The 17,209-nt window shown below is 40.5% G+C and overlaps 2 protein-coding genes across 4 annotated transcripts in view; one reads left to right on the forward strand and one right to left on the reverse strand.

Moving 5' to 3' along the window:
- The window catches only part of INVS (inversin), a 153,513-nt gene extending 152,373 nt beyond the window's left edge, over positions 1-1,140 (reverse strand). For both annotated transcript variants that reach the window (XM_041761124.1, XM_041761125.1), the window contains exon 1: positions 909-1,140. The gene's annotated coding sequence lies outside the window, so the exon portion shown is untranslated. The remainder of the gene's footprint in view (positions 1-908) is intronic.
- A 105-nt stretch (positions 1,141-1,245) lies between these two features.
- The window catches only part of ERP44 (endoplasmic reticulum protein 44), a 92,948-nt gene continuing 76,984 nt past the window's right edge, over positions 1,246-17,209 (forward strand). Inside the window, exons 1-2 of one of the 2 annotated variants that reach the window (XM_041761131.1) lie at positions 1,406-1,524; positions 16,973-17,022. In XM_041761131.1, the coding sequence (XP_041617065.1) occupies positions 16,978-17,022 (45 nt within the window). In that variant the 5' untranslated portion in view covers positions 1,406-1,524; positions 16,973-16,977. Of the gene's footprint in view, positions 1,525-16,972; positions 17,023-17,209 lie in introns of both variants that reach the window. The other variant, XM_041761130.1, reaches the window with a different exon arrangement.

Here is a 17,209-nt window from a genome sequence, read left to right on the forward strand (position 1 = left end):
ACACACATACTATGGCGCTGTTTTTTTGTAAATGATTTTTATAGCTGAAGAGCAAAACCACTTCATCAGTTATAAAGTGTCATAAAATGTACAGGTATCATTAATTATAAAACCAGCCAGTGTAATAGATGCTCTGATAATTATAACTGTACAAAACTAGTGGTGCTGCAGTCAGTCATAAGCAAAGGGAAGAGTCCTTCTGATTAGGACTAAAGGGCTTTTTTGTTTGTTTGTTTTTGTTTTTGGAAGTTCTCAGAGGTGGTGACATTTGAGATGGCATTCCAGATAGAGAAGGGGCTAAGGCCATTCCACCGCAGCAGGAAAGCTAGAGTACAGGCAAAAAGTAGGGAGGACCTCAAGAAAGCAGAATGCAAAAAAAAAAAAAAAAAGAAAAAAAGGAAAAAAGGAAAAAAGAAAGCAGAATGCCTCCCAGGCACTTAGTACGGATTGTGTGGCTGGTATCTGGGACACGTGGACCTGGCTCGGTGTTGGCAGATGAAGCTGGGGAGCTAACTAGGGCCAGATTAGGATCCTCCGTTGCTGGGCTAATGAATTTCGCTGACCATCCTGTCCGAGTGATCCATGCATTAGTAGCAATCACAGCCGCCACTGAGCTTTTCAGTTTAGAACGTGCTTTCTCATTTTCTCCCGTATCTGCTCCCTGCACGAGCCCACAGAGACAATTAGGGATAAGTCATCGACTCATTCAACGGAGGCCCCGAGAGCTGGCTCCGACTTTATAGTGCAGTAATTAGTGCAGAAAAGAAGAGGCAGCAGGCGAGGAGGCCAGTGATGAAGGATCAGGAGGCCACACAGCCCAGGCCAGGAGGGCCCGGGAGTCTGAGGCGGGGGCCAAGGCAATGCAGAGCGATCGGAGCTTCCCCAGCCACAGGCCCCTTCCTACTCACCCTCGCCTCCTCCAGGACTCACGTCCCGGGGGCGGCTCCAGGAGGTACGACCCCCAGCGGGCCGCCCCTCCCGCCAGGACCGTACACTACATCCGGCTGGGAGAGACCCCAGCGAGCTGAAACTAGGAGTACCCCTCCGAAGGCCGCCCGAGGCGCTCGACCGCGCTGCCCTCTGGGAATTGTAGTTCCCAATCCTCTAAACGCAGAGGTTCGCCGCCCTCCGCCCTTTGTTTCCCACAGGACCCCGCGCGCGGAGGACTCGGCGGAGCTGGGCCGAGAGCCTGACGGGAAAGAAGTTCTAGATGCCCGATGACGTGCTCGGTGAGAGCGGCGCGCGACTACGTTTCCCAATATGCTCCGAGGTGGGCAGGACCCGGAAGTGAGGGTGTGCGAGGCCTCTCTGGAAGTTGTCCCGGGTGTTCGCTGCTGGAGCTCCGGGTCCAGAGGACGAGGTGCCGCTGCCGGGAGGGCCGTCCGCCGCCGCCGGCTCCCGGAGCCCAGCCCTTTCCTAAACCCAGCCCAACCCTGCCCAGTCCCAGCCGCGAACCCCGGCGTTACCATGAATCCTGCCGTCTTCCTATCCTTACCCGACCTCAGATGCTCCCTGCTGCTCCTGGTGAGTGAGTGAAGGAATGACAGACCCTTCGACGGACGCCCGGACGGCCTCGCGCCCTCGCTGAGCGGGAGCACAGCTGCCCCCACCCTTGCCTTCCTATCTTGTGTCCGGTGGCGGGGAGTGCATCCTCCCGCGCTGCCTCCGCTGTCCGCATCCGTCCGTGCGCGTCCCGGGCCCAGGGCGCCCGCGGCCTGAGAAGCCACGGTTGGAGGTTGGGACCTGTAGCCTGGAGAACTGGCCGTGGGGGAAGGATACGTGGGAGGGTCACGGGCGAGGAGCTCTCCCTTCCCCCAGACTGACTAACGGAGGTGGTCTCAGGCTCCGGGGCTCTGGCGGTGGCTGGGATCGGAAGGGGCGGGAGAGAGCGAGCCTACTCCTCCCTCCCACCGCGTCCTTTTGGGAGGCCGACAGGTGCTGGGGTCGTGTGAATCTCGCCCTGGAGCCCTGGAGCCCTGAAGCGGGGCCCGGGGTTGGCGGAGCCCTCTGTTGTGGCCTGATGCGATTGGCTGGGAACCCGGAACTGGAGGCAGGTTTGGAGTCCACCCGGGGAATACAGGTTTGAAGGGTGGAGACGGATTTTCCTGAAAACCTCACCTCACGGCCTGCCTCCGATTTTTGTCACACATCCCTCCCCCGCCCCCCCTCCTCGAAATTTAAGCAGAACTCTTTTTTTTTTTTTTTTTCCCAGTGCTCCTGGTTTGAGAATGACCAGGGCTTCTGCATGCATTTGCGCTCATTCCTGAACTTAGACCCTCACTCGCTTGGCCCCATCCCCTCGTATAAAGGCCCGTTTCCCCAGCCCCCTCTTTCCCCCGAAGTACATCTCCAACATGCGATCTAAGTAATTCAGGCTGCAGGTCAAACTGACAAAAGTGAAGGAAGGGCTCCCGTGTGGCAAAGTGACGTACTTTTAATTGAGGTGTTACGATAATGCAATATCTGAAAATAACTTTAGTTGTAGTAGATTTTGAAAAGCCGGGTTTAAGATGAACATTAAAGTCAAAAATCACTTTTTTTTTTTTTGAACAATTTAAAAACCGTAATTAAGTGACTCACAGAAAGTTGCGTAGCTACCTGGTTACCGGCAGAAGTGGGACTTGAAGCCCGTCTCTTGGCTTGCAGTGCTTATGATTCCACCACAGCATGTAAAATCGTTAATATTTTATATTTGAAATTGACTTAATTTCTTTCTCCCTACTCCCTCCCCACCCTGCTTTTTTTTTTTTTTCTTCTTCTCTGCTCCTCTCCGTGTTTTTTCTTTCTGATTTGCAAGTCCTATGAAAAAGCCATGTACAATATTTGGATCTTTTCAGAGAAAAAGCACTGTGAAAAACTAAAGGGGATATCAAAGTAGTTTTGAGAACTGAGAGTTGAATATAAACATGTGATATTAAATGATGAAGTGTCGTATTGCCATTTCTTATCCAGCAGTGAGTGACTTCTGTATAGAGGAAAATATTCTGTATAGAGCTCTTTTTGGTAGTTTCATTAATATGCTGTGCTTCTCTTTTCCTTCTAGAAGTACTAGGATAAAAGTCATTGTTATTAAAGACTACTCTCATTTTAAGGATAATAGATAGTAATCTTTTATCCATGAAATGGTAAAATGGTCTGAGTTATGAGTTGTCTGCTAGAAATTACTTTTAGGTTACAAAAAACAAAAACAGAAAACCAACCAAAAAAACCAGAGGACAAAAATCTTAAGACATTAGAAAAGTTGAAATACTGAATAGGAAAACTACACCAGGTGCACTTCCCTGAAATGGTATGTTTGGTTGTAGAACTAAGCTTAAGAAGGAAAAAGTATTTATATCGAAATAACTCATACTTTTTATAGAAAACCTACAGATCCTTTTAAGTACAAATTTTTTTCCCTAATAATTCTTTTTTTTCCCCTAATAATTCTAAAGTCTAGTTAACATTTTGTATATTTAAATAAAAGTAGAGGAATAGAAACTTTGAAGACATTTTAGAGAATACTTAGAAAGTTAATGGGCTGGAAAATAAAGCCCAAGAAAAGGTTTAATAAACCAGAAGTACAAGTCAAGCTAGATTCAGTTTGAACACAGTGTTTGCCAAAGCAGTTTTAATTATCATAGACTAGTTAGCAAATATTTATAAAACATCTGTTTAATCAGTATTTGAGGTATTGATCTAACTGGTAATTCTGTTCCTAGTGATGGAACGTGCTTACTCAGCATCCCACCTGTCTAAAAATATTTCCTTTATCTTCCCCAGTATAGTTTCTTTCTCCTCCCTCCAACTTGCCTTCTCAGACTTCAGGTTACTCCCTCCCATGTCCAGTCATTGAATATCCCAGTTTCCATTTAGCTGAGTTCATCATTTTTTCTCTCAAATGGCCTGCCCTAAAAAGCTGTATATTCTCTTACTACAATATCTTTTTCAGGCAATCTGTACCTCACCCTAAAGAACTTAATCTGTTCAGAGTTAATGGTATTCATAAAAGAGTGGAAACATATTGTCCTTAAACTTCACTGAAAAATATTTTTCTTTTCCCTGATCTCAAAAACATTTTGGAAAGTATCACTGTATGCCTAAAAAGCCTTTTTGGGATGGGTAACTAACACAAACTCAATGTGATCACTTTTCCTGGGTTTTCGTATGTATTTCGTATTTTATTTATATATTGCATATATAGTTAAATGTGTACATGTATATTTAAAGTCAAGGTCTTAGAGAATAAGTTCGTTTATTGCAGGGAAACACCCCCATTGCCTTTAAATTTTTTAAATTTAAACTCCACTGAATTTGCAGTATGTCTTGGACAAAATAAGGTAGTCTGGATGCACTGATTTTGGATAAATCAGAAGAGAAATTTGAGTCACCTGGAAAATGCAATAAGGCTTTAATGCTCCTCATATCTTTTCTGTATCTCACTATGTATTTCGTTTCTGTTATGGTTTGTGTTGATTCATTTGATGTATGTTTACAACTTTAGTTCTTAACTTTGTGTAATCTATGCCCCCCTAACTGTTCATATTTTGTGGATGATTTGAATGCTGGAGATAGCAGTGATTCTCTGCTACAGCACCATGTATGTGATACCTGCCTGGACTGGGAAATTGCTTCCTGTTGTGTGTGCATTTTTGTTTTTGTTTTGGAGAATTTGTGGGGTGGGGAGTATAGCAGAAGAGGGGCAGAGCAAGAGAGAACCTTAAGCAGGCTCCATGCACCTTATTTTCTTTCTTTCTTTTTTTTCTTTTAGAGTGTGAGTGAGCATGAGCAGGGGGAGGGGCAAAGGGAGAGGCAGAAAGAATCTCAGGTAGACTCCCTGCTAAGCACCAAGCCTGACTAGGGGCTCCATCCCAGGACTGTGAGATCATGACCTGAGCCAAAAACCAAGAGTGGGACGCTTAACCAACTGAGCCACCCAGGCCCCCTCCTTTTCTTTTTTTTGTAATTTATTGTTGAGGAAACTGGATCCTCTGTCATTCAGAATTTCTCATATTTGGATATTGCTGATGGTATCCTTGTGTGTAGTTTTATGTTTCTTTTTCCTTGTGTTTTCTGTAAATTTGTCATTAAATTTATGCAGTCTCAACCACCAACTCAGTGTATAGTTTCATTTAGCTTTCATTTTTTAGTTTTCAAAAACTTACCTTCTAGTGTGTAATTATGTAAAATTTAGCTCTTCCAAAACCAAATCTATAAAGCCAACTATTTTGACAAATCTAGCCTCTATTCTCGTCTGTATGTTCTTAATCTCTCCTAATATGAGAATCTTAAAAAATTTTGTTTCAAAGAAGAGGTGGTCTGCTTGTGTGTATGTATATATGCTTCTCCCTCTCCTTTGATAAACTATAGCATATAATTTGTTTTTTTTTTTCTTTTTCAGAGTGTATGTGTTAAATCACTAAGTTGTACACCTGAAACTAATATTACACTGTATGTTAACTAATAGGAATTATAATAAAAACTTTAAAAGTGTATCCTAGGGATCAGGGTAGAAATACGCGTTATTTCTTCTTAAACTGCTTATTGCTCCACTTGGTAGATGTACCAAATCCACTCATTTGCATTCTTCTGCTGTAGCAAAAGTTCTGCCAAGATTAGCTGGTGCATACATATTTTTGCTAGTGTGTCTCTGAGATAAACTCCTGTAATTGAAGTTTGCTAAGGCAAAGGATAAATGTATATGTAACTTTGTAGCTGTTGCTAGATTCTGCGAAATTCCTCTCCATAGGAGTTTTGCCATTTTGTGATCTTACCAACAGTGTAAGAGAATTTCCCTATATCCTGATAACAGAGTATGATGTGGACCGATGGGTGTTTGTCAATCTGATAGGTGAGAAATGGTATCTCAGTGTATTTTGATATGATTCTCTCTCTTTTTTTTTTATGATTCTCTTTTAATATGAGTGTGGTTGAGCTTTTTTATGGGTAAAGGCATTTACATTCGAGTTCTTAACTCATTATTTCCTTAGTTGATTCTATGATGCAGCTAGATTGAGAGGCACTGGAATGTGCTACCCTAATATTTCTGGTGGGTTAAAACTTGTAAAAATCTTGGAGGAGATGTCAGATTGCTGCAGTTATTAAAAACCTTTTCTTGGGCCAGGTGACTCAGTTGGTTAAGCTGCCGACTCTTGATTTTGGTTCAGGTCATGATGTCAGGGTTGTAGAATCAATTTCTGTTTGGCCCTGCTTCTTACCCCTCTCAGTGGGGAGTCTGCTGGAGACTCCCCCCCCAGTTACCCCCTCGCGTGTGCACGTGCATGAGTGCTCTATTTCTAAAAGAAATATTTTTTAAAAAGTAGACTTTTTCTATATTGTAGACCATGATTTTTAATATTATGTTAACTCAGCCTTTAGATGTGCTTTAAATGTCTTAACAAAAGATGAAGTAAATTAGATTACTGGTTATGTCCAATTTATTCACAGATAAAAAAATATGAAAGAAACAGGTGTGCTGTTTACTGCCAATCTCCAAATACATCTTCAGGACACCTTTCTAGAATTATATTTCTTGGTTCATACAGTATGTCTATTCTTTGGGATTTCTGATACATTGTACTAAATTGCCCTGCTGAAAAGTTGTACCAATGTGTATTCTTACCCACAGTATGTGAGCATGCCCAAGTCCTCACACTCTAATCAACAATGCTTTTGTAATCTATGCCAATTTAATAGACCAAAATTAGCATCTGATTTATATTTACATTTCTTTGATTGCAACCAAAGCTGAATATTTTTTTTTTATTTCTTGACCATTTATTATTCTCTCTCTGTGTGCATGTGTTCATGTTATTTGTCCCATTTTCAAGAAGTTGTTTTCTCTTATTTCCTCCAGTAAATCAGAATAGATCTACTCACAAGATACAGTTTAGGATCATTGGAGAGTGTTAATCCTTTGTCAATTTGTTTAATGTCTGTTCAAGAGGTAGCAGAGTGCAAAGAATTCTGGGCTTAATGTCAGGGCATCTGTGTACAAGTTCTGTCTCTTCCTTGTTCTTTTTTTTTTTTTTTTTCTTCCATGTTCTTAACATTGTAACCTTGGATAAATCACCTAAGTTTTTTAGTGTATAAGGTAAGCACATTGGATTCAGGGATTCTTTGTGTAGCTATTTTGTTTTTCAGAAAGGATATTTCTGTAACTCCTGTAATTAATATACTTAGTATGTAATTGGATATCTCCTAAAAAAAATCTGACTTAACAGGTTGCAGTTCTGGACCACCTCACTCTGATTCAGTGCAAGGAATAGCATGCTCTGGTTATAGCTTTATTGATATTGACTATTGCTGTGCTCCATTTCATCTAACCAAGGAAGTGATTAAAAAGTTTGACTTTTCATGGCATTTATTGATCTTTAGCCTACCCTTGATTCTGTATAGAGGAACTATCTGTGGCCCAGGCCGCAGGAACTTTATATCATTGGTATTTTTCTTTCTTCCTGTCATGTGAATGCCTGTTTACTATAGTAGAGAAGAGCAATGAAAGAGAAGGAAATCATCTCAAATATTTTAGTAGTATCTGCTAAAGAAAACTACTGAGTGCATTGTAGAATGCCAGTACCTTTTCCATTTCTTCCTTAAGATTATCAGTCTAGTAGTAGGAAGTTTGGTAATTGGATTTAAGAGATTTTAGAAAAAGTTCTTTCTTCAGGAATCAGAATTTTTTGACCCTGGAAGAAAAGAAATTGGAGCTCCCTTTATTTCTGTGGTACTCAACCATTAGTATCTTGCTTGGTTCAGTAGGTGGGAAGGGATGTAACAACCATGAGTGGATCACATGCAGTTAAAACGACTGAAGGTATAGCTGTCTAGAGTTGTGCCATAAATTTAAGTTCATTAAAATTAAAGGGGCACCTGGGTGGCTCAGTCAGTTAAGCATCTGCTTTCGGCTCAGGTCATGGTCTCAGCGTCCTAGGATGAGCCCCAGGTGGGCCTGCCTGCTCAGTGGGGAGTCTGCTTCTCCCTCTCCCTACCCCCCCCTTTCCCCACTCATGTTCACGCTGTCTCTCAAATAAAAAAGTAAAATCTTTTAACAAAATCATTAAAATTAAAAACTATAAATTCCATTCCTTGGCCACATTAGTCCCATTTGAGGTCCTCAAAAGTCGTAAGTGCCTCGTGGCTACTGTGTTGAACAATGCAGATTATGGAATATTTCCATTGCTGTAGAAAGTGCCACTGGATAGTGGTCATCAGATCTTGCTCTTGCTGTCCGTCTCAGAAACCAAGACAAACTGAAATAAAGAATGAGAAGAATGCCTCAAACAGTGTTTCAAAGCTTATGAGGAACATAGTGTTTTCCTCTCCAAGGGACAACAATAACCTGGAAAATGTCAATAATCTTATCAATGAGCACAGATTTGGCTTTTGGTTGCTTGTTAGCAGATTTAAGGAGGCACCAGAGAATACTAGTTGAAACTAAAGAGTAAGAGTTTATGTGTTAGTATTGATTCTTTCACTAATTCACAGTGTCACTTAGGCAGGTCCCTCCCTCCCTCCCTCCCTTTCTCTCTCTCTCTCTTCCTTTCCTTTCCTTCTTTCTTCTTAGTTTTTTGATTGAAAATTGAGTAAGCTTGAAAGACTATTTTGGCAGTCTAGTGGGCATTCTGATGGAATGTGACCCTGACTTTGGGGTTTGAGGGCTGCAGTTTGTCTCTGGTAAAATCCCTTTTGAGGGCTACATCTTTAGAAATGATGCTTTGGGGGATATTTTATTGAGTAAGAAATTCATACATTTTAGTTATAGTAAAATAACCTGTAAAAGATGGCCTGTTGATATCTGTTGTTTGTTTCAGACATCAGAAGGGGCTTCATGACGGAGCCGAAGCTTCTAATTTGATAAATCCACAAGTTAACGTGAATCTCTTTGCTTCAACATGACCAGAAATTATATGAGCTCATGAAGATGGGCTAATATTTAATACTTAGATTAAACGGAGTTAAAATTTGTCATTTCTTTGGGCAGGATGCTCTCATAATTACATGCCTGCCATTCAGCGGTCTTGTCATATTTGAAGATTTGGAAAATGTAGAGGGGGAATGCCAACTTTTAAAAAATTGCTAACGCCACATTGAAGTCTATCTCTCTACTTAAAAGTTAGATAACTTGTGATTTGGAGTTATTCTGAGGAATGAAATTTGGATATTCTCAATTCCTTTGACTTTTATTACTATGGTTCTGGCCCAAGTGCAGTAAAATCTCAGCTAGCTGATGACAAGCACACACTTTGTAATGACTTCATATTCTGAAAGAGCTAAGAATAAAGATGAGCTACTTTTTTTTTGTAGTCAGAATAATTTTTTAGAAAATTGGCTCATTCTTCAGGCTTTCTAGATAGCAACCAGTTTTTACTATAAGAATAGATACTAATTCTCATAGGAAGTCATGTGATCTGCTTACAACAAAAGTACTGCAGTGTCACAAAATACTTGGTTCTTTGTTAGTTTAATTTTTGAATGAATAGTTCTAGAGACTTTAATTTTAGAATTGTAAAAACTGTTACATTTTAAAGCATGTTTTATTTATTTGTTTCAGAAATCATTCAGTTTATTAAATAATTGTGCCTCTGCTCTAGTTTTCCAGAAAATCTGAAGAACTTTTCCCATAATGATAACTTGAAAGTGTATTGGCTAAAGAGAAAGCTTTTTAGAAAGAATGTTCAGTTTAGCAGAGACTGGGGCTCAAATCTTGGATCTGCTACTTTATCTTGTCTGTTAATTTCTAAGGAATAATACAGGTATTCTCTGCCACTCCTAGGAGGTGTTCTTGTTTGCACACTTCTATGATTTGGTAGAACCAAAAGTATCACATTTTCTGGTTCTTAGATCTTAGTTTTTAATATAATGCCTTATACAGGTTAAGTGCTTATAATATGTGTATGGAAAAAAGAAAAGGTAGAGCTAGAGTAAGGATGTGTATGGAAAAAAGAAAAGGTAGAGCTAGAGTAAGGATGATCAGGAATGTTTAGGGGAGTTGTTGGTAAGCATCACAAAGATGAGCCTTAAAGTAAGTGAGGGAGTCAGTCATTTGGATTTCTTGAGGAAGAAGGCTTCCAGGCAGAGGCGGAGTCCCAAATGTGGGAGTGTCCCACACATATTCAAGGACCAGCCAGGAGGACAACATGGTTGTCATACCGTGAATAAGGTGTAGTGTGTTAAAAGATTAAGTCGTGTAGCTAAACACGTTTTGCAAAGTTGTGCTTGCTCTTAACTTGTGTATGCTGTTTGCTGATCCTCCTCTCCCTCCCTCCCTCCCTCCCTCCCTCCCTCCCTTTCCTTCCTCCCTCCCTTTCCTTCTTTCCTTCTTCCTTCCTTTCTTCCTTCCTTCCGTCCTTCCTTCCTTCCTTCCGTTCTCCTTCCTTCCTTCCTTCCTTATTTTATTTTATTTTATTTTTTATTTTTTTTATTTATTTTAAAAAGATTGCTGACCTGACCCAATAAGGTAGAACTTCTTAATAGCGTTGCTGGAAATAGTGACCTCCTCAGCCTTGGCCCAGTTGGTCCTGCTAGGCGTAGCATCATGTGTTACCCCAGGGGGTCCTAGTGTTTACCCCAGTGGGTCCTAGTATGCTAAATTAAAAATACTCTCTATATGTGACAGGGTGGGCCACAACCTATGGTTATAGTAACTTCAAATGTTAAAACAAAAGGTTTCCTAACATAGTTTGATTCCTGAAAGTAATATGCTTTCATGGTATAGAAAAGCATAATGAAAATAAAAAATTCATATCCCAACTACTGATAACATTTTAATATAGGTTCTTCCAGTTTTTTCCTATGCATACTTGAAAGGACTTTTAATAGTAACATGTAGTTTTGAACAAGATCGGTTTGTGCTTTTTGTTTTTGTTTGATCCTGGTGTAGAGTAGTAGACCACTGTTTGGGAATACAGAAGATACCCCTATGTGTGCATATACTTGTATTCATGTAATTTGGAACTGACTCCTAGCTTGACCACTTAACTAACTTACTTACTTACTTTCTTTCTTTCTTTTAAAGATTTTATTTATTTATTCATAGAGACAGAGACAGAGAGAGAGGCAGAGACACAGGCAGAGACACATGCAGACTCCATGCAGGGAGCCTGACATGGGACTCGATCCCGGGTCTCCAGGATCACACCCTGGGCTGGGCGGTGCTAAACTGCTGCGCCTCCGGGGCTACCCGACCACTTAACTTTAAAAAGTTATTTAGGGGATCCCTGGGTGGCGCAGCGGTTTGGCGCCTGCCTTTGGCCCAGGGCGCGATCCTGGAGACCCGGGATCGAATCCCACGTCGGGCTCCCGGTGCATGGAGCCTGCTTCTCCCTCTGCCTGTGTCTCTGCCTCTCTCTCTATCTCTCTGTGACTATCATAAATAAATAAAAATTTTTAAAAAAAAGTTATTTAACCTTCCTGAGTTTCCATTTTTCTCACCTATCAAGTGGGGATAAAGACCTCTTCTGCAGGGTTCTGGGAAGACAATAAAATTATTTGTGGATGGGTCCATGGTATAGTAGACATTTCCCAACAAATGTTTGGATGAAGGAATCAGTGAGTGATGAATGGTTGAATATATTTTGGGGACGGGGATAACTTTCAGATTGTCCATCCAATGGTATAAGAATTGTGTGAGCAGGCATGACTAGCTTCCAGTTCTTGTGGTCTTCTGATGCTGATAATTGCACTGTCATTATTATACTAACAAAAGCAGCTTAAAAGTGTGACTATTAAGTGAGCAAGTTATCTGCTTACCTCTTTTTTATAACTGTACTTCGTTTTGCATGTAAATTTGGTATATAATGATGATAACAGTTATGGAGACAGTTGGATTTTCTTGTACAGGCTGTTGGTTTTATAATTGAGAGACCTGGGTTTGAACCCTGTTCTGCCAGTACTTTGGAGTGGTCACTTAGTATTTGAGTCTTAATCATTTAACAATATTTGCATTTACTGTATACCAGATACTGTAAAGTTTCAGTTTCCTCATTATAAAACAGGAATAATATAATTCCTACTTCAGCTTCAGAGTTGTTTTAATGATGTAAAAAGAGATAATATATGGGTTTGCAAATAAAAGTTGTCAGACTGAAATATTTTTGCATGCTTCAGATGTATGTTTGCTACTTGGTTTCTCTACCTAGAAGCCTAGGTATGTGATGTATATCCCTTTCAGGAAAAGTTGATGCATTATGGAAATAGTTCTAGGGTCCGGATTGCCAAGATAATGACAATACCAGAAGGTAGAGTGACTTTGATCTTGGAAAGACCTAGCTCATTCCCAGCTCTACTACCTCTTTGTAGCTGTATGATTGATATAAAGCAAAGTTCCTTATCTTTCTGACCCTCAAATTTTCCATTTTAAAAGTAGGGATGATTATTTTGCAAGGCTGCAAGATTGAGATATATGGTATATAGAATACTTTGCATCATGTCTGGCATATAGGAGACATTTTTGTTTTGTGAGGTAATGAATAGAGAAGGAAAGCTTGTCAAATGGATGGAGTCATCATTATGAAATGGAGGAAGTCCCCTGGAGGAGGACAGCACTTGTGCTGACCATCTTTCTGTGTTGGTACTACCTTTTCTTGACCCTTAGAAATGAGTAAATGGATGAGGCTTTTTATCCTAAAAGTGTAATTCTAAATATTAGTGGTTTCTTAAAATACTTATCAACTTCTCTCTTTCCCCGGTGAGTGATGACATAGTCTTATCAACATAGTGACAAACGTAACTATGATTGATAGAAATAAGAATCTAACTTGATATGCATTTCTGCTTTTAATACAAAAGCAAATAAACTCCTGTAAGTGGTAGAAATGAGAGTGGAGAAACATGCTTTATGCTTTGCTGTTTGAAAGGTATCATTTGCTCCACAAAGAAAGGCATCATTTCTATTACTTTGTACACTCAAAATCATTAAAAAAATATATCCTTGACACCTGTAATTGACTAGATACTAGGAAAATGATAATGATTCTTTGGAAATATATAATCTTGTTGAATTTAGTAAGGGAAGAGAAAATTATTACAGCATATTTTTGGTCACTGAAAAGACCTAAAATAAAAATAAAAATCCTATTTGTATAGGTGTGGAAGATTTCAAATTGCTGGTTATTCAGTTTCATTTGTTTCTATAAGCCTGACTTACATATATGATAGTTATCTCTTAAATATTGCTTCCCCTGGGGAGTAAAATTATTTACACATAAACATGTATTATATCTAATACTTTTATGACTTTTGGTCCAACACTTTTCGTAAGTTACAGATTTGATGAAAACTGAGGGTATAGTATGTCCTTTTGAATTTGGATACTCCTGAAGGTGTCTGCTTAGAACCTGTTGACATATAAGATAGTTTATGATGAGTATTTCAACTTGGATCAAGGAAAGCTCATCATATAGTCTTACTTTTTTTCTTTTTCTTTTTGTTTTTTGAGGTAGAATCTGTCAGTATATTTATTGATTTATTAAATATTTATTTGAGAGAGAGTGAGAGGGGGAGCGCACATAAAGCAGAGGGAGAGGAAGAGGGAGAAGCAGACTTCCTGCTGAACAGGGAGTCCGTTTTAGGGCTTGATCCCAGGACTTCAGGTTTTTTTTTAAAAAACATCTTTTTATTTTTTTAATTTTTATTTATTTATGATAGTCACACAGAGGGAGAGAGAGAGGCAGAGACACAGGCAGAGGGAGAAGCAGGCTCCATGCACCAGGAGCCTGACGTGGGATTCGATCCCAGGTCTCCAGGATCGCGCCCTGGGCCAAAGGCAGGCACCAAACCGCTGCGCCACCCAGGGATCCCCAGACTTCAGGTTTACAACCTGAAAGCAGACTCCCAGTCAACTGAGCCACCCAGGTGGGCCTAGTGTTGCTTTTCTAATCTCATTAATATATCCACAAATCCCTCCAATTGGGAAGGTTAGTACTTGGTTAGAAGAGGAGGGTAAATTGTGTTTCCCAGTTCTACAACGCCTATATATACTTCCTTGATATATACCAGCTATAATCTTGAGCAGAAGAGTGACTTAAGGTATATAATAAGAAGAGCTGTCAAAAAATAGCTTTTAGTTCTAAGAAGTATCCAATATATTCTGTAGGAAAATGATCAGCTTCAGTCTTTCTCATTTGACCCATGAGACTTTATCTAACTGGCTAGATATGACTGAAATAGTTAATTATATCTTTACCTGTTATGTTTAATGCCTTAGTGAAAGTCTTTCTTACCTACCTTATTTGGGGGAATATTGATTTGTATAGTAGTACTAACTTTCCTGGACCAACTTGAGCTGTTCTAACACAAAATGGATTTTGATATTTGAAGGAATTAGCAGAGAGCTTGTTTATATTCTTACACGAGATGATTTTCCAAGAGTCTGTCATCTATTTTGGAATATTACTTTGAAGTGCTAATAAGTATCCATATTGTAAAGATGGGATATTTTCTTAATGGCCTAAAAGGTACTTTTATTCAGGTTGTTTAAATGGTTCTTAGTTTAAGGAAGGAACAATGGCTTCTTCAGGCCACATTTTCTTTTTCTGTTTTTTTATGATTATTTTATTTTATTTTTTATTTTATTTTATTTTTTAAATTTTTTATTTATTCAGAGAGAGAGAGAGAGAGAGGCAGAGACACAGGCGGAGGGAGAAGCAGGCACCATGCAGAGAGCCTGACGTGGGACTGATTCCCGGGTCTCCAGGATCACGCCCTGGGCTGCAGGTGGCGCTACACCGCTGAGCCACCCGGGCTGCCCTGATTTATTTATTTTAAAGAGAGAGACAAAGAGAGTGTGGCAGGGTGGGGGACAAAGGGAGAGGGAAAGAGTGCTGGGCAGACTCCCTGCTGAGTATGGAGCCTGGATGGACTCAAGGTTCCATCTCTCAACCCTGAGATCATGACCTGAGTGGAAATCAAGAGTCTAATGCTTTACGGTTTGAGCCACCCAGGCGCCCCAGGGCACATTTTCTTCTAAGAGAAAAAAAGGACAGGGGCATCTGGGTCGCTCAGTCAGTTAAGCATCTGCCTTTGGCTCAGGTCATGATCCCAGGGCCTGGGATCAAACCTCACATCTGGCTCCCTGCTCAGCAGGAAGTCTGCTTCTCCCTCTCCCTCTGCTCCCCTCTTCCCCAACCTTACACACTTTCTCTCTCTCTCAAATAAATCTTTAAAAAAGAGAAATAAAGGACATTTATATTATTAGTAACCCATTGTTAAGACTGAGGTAATTTGTATCAGTAAGTTATTTTGGTAATTAAAGCCAGTATCATTCAAACAAACCATTTTTTCACTGGAAGTCATTAAAAAAATATAAAGAAGTATTTCTTTTTATATTTAGGTTCTGAAATGATGTTTGTTAATGCCCTGGTTCATAAGTCCAGAGTGACACATCATACAAGGTGTGACTAATTTCATCCAAGGATGGCGAGTAGAATCTACTTGGTTTTGTTTGACTTACATTTGTGGAAACTTTTAGGTTTGTAGATTGAAAGGTCGTAAATAGAGGAGCCAATGTCTTCCTTAGAAGGTAACAAATATGATTTGACTTCTTAAAAATGCTGATTGTGATGTATTCCCTAGGTCACACGAGCCTCCTAATTGTGAATTACGCTACTCTTTGGAAAGTCTTCTGCTCATCCCCCTTTTAGTATTTCATCCCAGTAACCACTCCATTTCTTGTTGAAATGCTATATTCTTCTTGCTGCTTTTATACTCTAGTAGTTCGTTCTTTCTTTCTCTGCCCCATCCCCGTGGGTAGGAGAAAGGGAAAGGGCCTGCCTACCGGTGACAGAATGCAATAAGGAAGTAAATGTAGATGTTCTTGAACACAAAAACTGCCAATCTCCCCCCACCCCCAGATCTTGCCATCCAGTCATCTTAACTCTCAGCTTTAACTATTGCTTTAACTGAAGTTTGGAGTAGTTGAAGAGTCTCTTAGTGCTTTGGTCAGAACCTTAGGCTCAGTTACTTCCTTGGTGCTTTAGTCCTGGTTATGAAAAGTAGTCAAATGCAGCTGCCAGCGTCTTCATGCTGGTGGGGAGAAGGTACTTGGTGCTCTGTCAGCTGCTTTCTTATTGACTGGGCAAGGCAGAGGACTGGTGACATTGAAGCAGATCAGTGACTGCACATAAATTCTATATAAAAGTCTTCTTCCCCTTTCAGTTAGGTCAGTCACCTAGGTTTATACCTTTGGCTCATTGAATTTTTCAACCCTTTAGTTTGTCATCATGACCTGTTTAATTTCTTTTAAAAGTCTCTCAAATTACCCCCACCCCAACCTAGGCCCTTATGTCCCTTCTCTGTATTATGTTTCACTCTTTGAACTGTGTAATCTTACCTCATAAAATGCAGACCACTGATCTTTACATCTTGAAATCATTGCGGTCCTCACTTAGGAGAAGTCTCCTGTGCCTTCCTATTTTCTCCTATAGCAGGTGTCTGTCTTTCACTGGTATTATACTTACTCACCGTATACCCTGGTTTTCTTCTTAGCAGTCTGTCCCCAAACTAACTAACCTTCCAAGGTATCTGCCAATACTGCACATATATGAACTTCCATATCCAGATTTTGCTACTCAGTTACTTTATCCAAAGAAACTACTCTGCTCATCTAACCCATGGCAGTGCTTTCTGCCATTTTTCTGTGCTCTCTAAATTTTTCTGGGACACTTTGTGTAAGCCTTACTACTTGCATCATCTGTCTTGTGTGCTGACTTTTCACATGTGGTCATGAAGCCCTTGAAGAACAGAATGTGCTTTTGAATTCCCCATAGGCCATACCTGCTTCTGTGCTTCCATCCCCATTGGTTCTCATCCAAGGATTGCCATGAGCTGTGGATATGTCCTTGATGAGCTGTGCATGACAGAATTGTGATGAATGTGTAAAAGGGAAAGGTGAGCAGATGTTCAACCCAGTAAAGTAAAACTTTCTAGTGGTGCTACTTCATTGTGGATTGGTTTGCCTTGTAAACACAGTCTCATGGCAGGTGTTCCCTTGTAGGCTAAATGGCTGCTCTGCCACAGATGCTGTCAAGGAGATTCCTGCACAAGGTAGGAGGGGAGGGTATTATGCAGTTAGATAAACTTGGGCCCCTTCAACTTTGTGATTCTTTTTTTTTTTAAGACTTTATTTATTTGAGAGAGGTTGAGAGAGAGAACACAGAAGTGGGGGGGGGCGGGGGAGAGGAGAAGCAGGCTCCCCACAGAGCAGGGAGCCTGATGCCCAGCTTGATCCCAG

Source organism: Vulpes lagopus, chromosome 7 (assembly GCF_018345385.1).
Source record: "Vulpes lagopus strain Blue_001 chromosome 7, ASM1834538v1, whole genome shotgun sequence".
Lineage (NCBI taxonomy): Eukaryota > Metazoa > Chordata > Mammalia > Carnivora > Canidae > Vulpes > Vulpes lagopus.